The 5,508-nt window shown below is 39.2% G+C and overlaps 1 protein-coding gene across 1 annotated transcript; it reads left to right on the top strand.

Moving 5' to 3' along the window:
• Positions 1-2,220: 2,220 nt before the first annotated feature.
• Positions 2,221-4,973, top strand: LOC116144760 (cellulose synthase-like protein B3; the record flags this gene model as incomplete). Its single annotated transcript, XM_031430196.1, has 8 exons — positions 2,221-2,480; positions 2,557-2,881; positions 3,165-3,290; positions 3,462-3,578; positions 3,687-3,881; positions 4,022-4,151; positions 4,282-4,463; positions 4,623-4,973. Coding segments are annotated over exons 1-8 (1,686 nt in total), but the record flags the coding sequence as incomplete, so codon positions are not given.
• Between the last annotated feature and the right edge of the window lie 535 nt (positions 4,974-5,508).

Here is a 5,508-nt window from a genome sequence, read left to right as displayed (position 1 = left end):
CTAGAGTCTGGAGAGGCTACATGGACAGAACTGATGTGCAAGTATGATTGGGTTGTACCTGACAAGGCTGAAGCTCAGGGTCATAAAATTGACTCACATTTTCTTTTAGGGACTGGTTTTTGGCCCGGATGAAGGCATTTTTGGTCCAGATGGCTGCGTTCTCGGCTTCTAGTGCCGCCACGTTGTCTGAGTGATGTTGCATAAGGGCAGTCAGAGCTTTGAGTCTGGCCTCAAGACTAGGATTGGTGTTATCTGAATTTTCAGCCATAGAGAGTTTCCTTGTGAAGTAGGGTTTGAAAGACAAATGATTGCCAGAAGCTCCACGATGGGCACCAAACTGTGGATGCAAAAAATATACCGCTACAGAAATAGGATCTGATCCCGTGAGTTTAAGGCACTGCGACGCTCAAGTCAGCAAGGCTAAATGAGGCTAATCTAGTGAGGGTTAGGGAAAGAGAAGGTTACCAAAAGTCTAGTAGGAGACTACAACTACGGCTGTGATGCGAGGTTCTCAAGAGTGAGAACTACGGGGTTAGAAGGTGTAATGTCCTCCCCTGTGAGAGGGTTGGCCTTTGTTTAAATAGAAACTATAGGATCTTCGAGTCCTAGTAGGACTGTGAGTCCTTTGGAGGTTGAGTTTTAGTGAATACGAAGGCTTTTGATTCCTTTACCTTAGTAGGAGAGGGAGTCCTAATTGGTCTAAGATACGAATCTTAGACGAATTAGGATAGTAATGGATCTCTTCGATAGAATCCGAAGAGATACCGAAATAAGAAGTAGGCAACCTTGGGGTCTAAGTAAACCCTAGGTCTAATAGGTGATCTTGGATCAAAGGGCCTGAGCCTAAACAAGCAGATGATGAGGCCTAAACGAATCGGGAGTTTGAAGAGATACCGAAATAAGAAGTAGGCAACCTTGGGGTCTAAGTAAACCCTAGGTCTAATAGGTGATCTTGGATCAAAGGGCCTGAGCCCAAACAAGCAGATGATGAGGCATAAACGAATCAGGGTCTTTGCTGATTAGGCTCAAGTAGTGAGCAACAGGGTATGTGTGCTGAGCGGACCTAATATGTAAACTCTGTTGCGAGCCCGATCAGAATTGGGCCATGGCTCCGAGCTTTGTTGAAAGTGTCTTCATCTTTGGGCCAATGACATTTTTTTGCCCTAACAGAAACTATAGTGGGTTTTTCTCATCTGTGGATATAGGCAGGTTATGCCGAACCACGTAAATATCGTGTCTTTTTACGTGATATGATTTTATTCTTATGTTATTTATCTCGAAAGTATGTTTTTCGCTATGTGATCTCCTAACATATGAATCAGCGCTATGATGTTGTAGGGCTTGAAATTGGTGGACTCTTGGGTTTTTCATTCGGTTGGTCAAAAGTTAACAGACTCTTGATAAGGATATGATTGGTGGAATATCAATTGCTTTATAACTTTTAAATCAGTAATTAAAGCCAAAGAATTGCTCTGTGAATGTGTTAGGGCAGAAATTATTTGATTAATAAAATATAATCCTCGTAGTACTACAAATAGCGTTAGTTGGCCTTGTATGTCATTTTTCCCCTCATTGAAGCGGGTATAAGGGTCTTAATAAATTATTAGTATTATATATACTATATAAGTCTTTCAATTAATTAATTCTACACAAGTAGTTATTATCATTATTATTTTCTTAATTTTTATATCAAATGGGGCTGTCACTACTATATATATATATATAAAAGCCTTATTACGCAGTTTGTATTGACAATTCATTGCAACTGCGTGTGAAGAAGAGATTATTACGCAGACAAAGACCATGACATCAAGGATATTCATATATGATATATGGTTCAATAATGAAGGCCGTCAGTCCCCACAGTGGATGATCTTTCGTCACCACTTATGTCGACATTTGATAGAGTCCACTTTTTTTTTTTTAACTTACCAGGAAAAGATAGGGTCCAATTTTCCGTCTTTTTAATAATTATTTGAAGACCTGGATCTGCCCAAACGGTCATTTTGAAGACCTGGATCTAATAACACGGACGGTAATAATACCGGCCGGCTTGTGTATTTCCATGTAATAAAATGGCCAGTCATTCAAGTAAGAAGTTAACAATAACTCGTTCCCTATAAATCAATAATCACAATACTTGATACTACGTCTATATAAACTTCTACAGCCATTAACAAGGTCACTCGGCCGCCAAAACAAACACTTCATTTCTTCGTCATGGCTAATCCAATAATTTCTGTGCCTCTATTTGAAAAGGTTTTTCCTAAAAACACATACCAAAGAGCTGTAGATGTCACTATCTTGTTCCTTCTCTTTTGTCTCTTAATCTTTCGTCTCCTATCTTTCAACAATCATGGACTTGCTTGGTTTCTCGCTTTCTTATGCGAGTTATGGTTCACTTTCAATTGGGTTCTCATTGTTTGCACCAGATGGACTCCTATGTTATACAAGACATTTCCCGAACGCCTCCAGCAACAGTAACAAATAAACTTCATTAATCACAACATATATTTCATTTTTAATATCGTTCTTATATTAGTTTCAACTCAACAGGGTGCCGGAACTTCCACCTGTAGACGTGTTTGTAACAACGGCTGATCCTGTGCTAGAGCCACCTATGCTCACAGTGAACACAGTACTATCTGTGTTAGCAGTTGATTATCCAGCTAACAAAGTGGCTTGCTATGTCTCGGATGATGGCTGCTCACCTATTATCTTGTACTCTCTCGTTGCAGCATCTAAATTTGCCAAGCTTTGGGTGCCATTCTGTAAGAAGTACAATGTTCAAGTTAGAGCTCCCTTTCGATACTTCTTGAATGAGTCTAAACCGTCCATTTCAAATTCTAGGGATTTCCAAAAGGAATGGCAAAATATGAAGGTAAAAGAAAGGTTACGTACGAAAATTCTCATCTAATCGATTTTTATGTGTCATGTGAACCTGCACTGTTTTGGCATATACTAATGGAAAGATATTTTATTAAAAAGAAATTCACTTTATCGAGATATTCGTGCAATAATATTCAGTCTCAATAATTTTTTTTTCATGTCGATAATCCTAAATGAATACAGACACAAACAACGAACTGTTGCACGCCTACTGGTCGTTATTGTCTGATAGCATTATCTTATTTATTTAGTTTTTTATATGTCTAATTTTATAGGAAGAGTACGAGCAACTTTGCAGAAGTATAGAAAATGCAGCGCACCAGCCTTTTCCCATTGGTCTGACTGGCGAGTTGGCTATTTTCTCCAATACTGAAGTGCGAGACCATTCAGCAATAGTCAAGGTAGCCACTGTTCAAGTAGCATAGTCAATTCTATGCCACTTAACATATTTTTGCGTCTTCCATAGGCACTTGGTTAATCGGATTGACTTGATACCAGTACTAAAATATGAATGGATGATTAAGCCTCTCTGGTACCAAAAGATTCAATTAACTAGACTAATCCTTTTATAGGTCCTATGGGAGAACGAGGAGGGTATCTCAGATGGGGTGCCTCATTTAATTTACATATCCAGAGAGAAGAGGCCAAAGCATCCCCATCATTACAAAGCAGGAGCTATGAATGTACTTGTAAGTTGTTTTTTTGACTCTAGGCTAGATTAATCACAAACTTGATACACACAATTTTTGAATTAGCATCTTATGATTCTATTTTCTAATTTTTTTTATCTCAAACAGACTAGAGTGTCCGGGTTGATGACAAATGTTCCGTTCATGCTTAATTTGGACTGCGACATGTTTGTCAACAACACAGAGATTATTCGACATGCAATGTGTCTCATGCTCGGTTCCAAGAATGAAAGAGACTGTGGATTTGTTCAGTCTCCACAATTTTTCTATGATAGACCAGAGGACTTGCTGCTTTTGCATGAAGTGAGTAATTTTTCTTTATTTAAATACAAATGAAAAATTTTCTGTTCTTTTAACTCTTACCTAAGAATAATTGAGCGTGTAGATCGAGATTCCAACTCTATTACAAATTATTTATGTACTGTTTTGCTTATGTTATATAGTATGTCGGGAAAGGAATAGTGGGAATTCAAGGACCTTTCTATGGAGGTACAGTATGCTTTCATAGACGAAAAGTTATCTGTGGTCTATGGCCGGATGAAGTAGAAAATCAAGGTAAAGATGTAAATTCAGGTTACTCTATACATCTCTTTAATTTGCTAGGCTAATTTTCACCTATATTGAACTTTCGCACACCCCAAAAAATGTATGGTAAATTTTTTCTACAATATATATTGTCTTAAATGTCTGACTTCATTTGCAGGAAAATCATATGATTATGAATTACTAAAAGAATATGGAAATTCAAAGGAATTCATAACATCAGCCGCTCATGCTTTGAAAGGGAATACAGATTATTTTACCAGCAACCTGTCTAAATCTCTCGAGGCAGCTCACCAAGTTGCAAGTTGTAGCTATGAGTACGGTACTGGCTGGGGTAAAAAGGTAAGGAGAAAACATTTTGAACAGCTTCTTATTGAGTATTTATTTTCATCAATCCATTAGGGCAAATAAACACATTAGTTTATCATAATTGAATTTTTAAGTCCAAACAACTACTAAGGGTGACATCTAACATTATATATGGATGTTATTGTGTATCAGTTTGGGTGGATATATGGATCTACAGTAGAAGATGTCTTAACAGGTTTGACCATCCATGAAAAAGGGTGGAAAACAGGGTATTGCTCACCAGACCCTCCAGCCTTTCTAGGGTGTGCTGCACCTGGTGGGCCTGCAATGATGGTCCAACAAAAGAGATGGGCCACAGGACTGCTTGAGATCTTTTTCAGCAAACACAATCCGATAATTGGTACTCTCAAAGGCAAGCTCCAATTCAGGCAGTCCTTGGCGTATTTGTGGTTGCTTGTGTGGGGTTTACGTTCCATTTTTGAGCTTTGCTATGCTATTCTTCCAGCCTATTGCATCCTCACTGACTCCAATTTCTTGCCCAAGGTAAGCGCTATGGACTTATCATCGTCTGTCCTTTTCTGAATGCAACAGCTCAATAATTTTTGCATCAGATGTTTATTCACGAAGATATGGTACAGACCAATGTTCTGAAAACCGGACCAGACTATGACCCGTTCAAGGGTCCGGTTTCCGGTTGGATCGGGCGGTTGGACCGTATCCTGTAAAAATTTTTTAGTCCCTAAATGTTTAAAATTCATCAAAAACACCCCATTAATACTCTCTTAAGGTTTGAAATCTGTCTAAAACACCCCTATCGCGCGAAGAGACTGGTGAGTGGTGGCGGCAGCAACGATCGACGGCCAATCGAAGTTTGGAATCATGGAGCTTTTGATATATAGGTTCCGGCGAATCTGATGGTGATGTTAGGGAGTTCCATCAGCGCCAGAAATTACCGGAATCAAGAAGGAAGTCCGACGGCAAGCGTGAACTTTAGGTGGACGGCGAGCGACGAAGGCTGGACGACGGCCACTGAAAATGGATGGGTTTTGTCGTGGAGATGCCGTCAAGTCGAATGGTG

This window comes from Pistacia vera, unplaced genomic scaffold (assembly GCF_008641045.1).
Source record: "Pistacia vera cultivar Batoury unplaced genomic scaffold, PisVer_v2 Contig1143, whole genome shotgun sequence".
NCBI classification, from domain to species: Eukaryota; Viridiplantae; Streptophyta; class Magnoliopsida; order Sapindales; family Anacardiaceae; genus Pistacia; species Pistacia vera.
The sequence above is the reverse complement of the archived record's forward strand: the minus strand, read 5'-3'. Positions and strand labels throughout refer to the sequence as shown.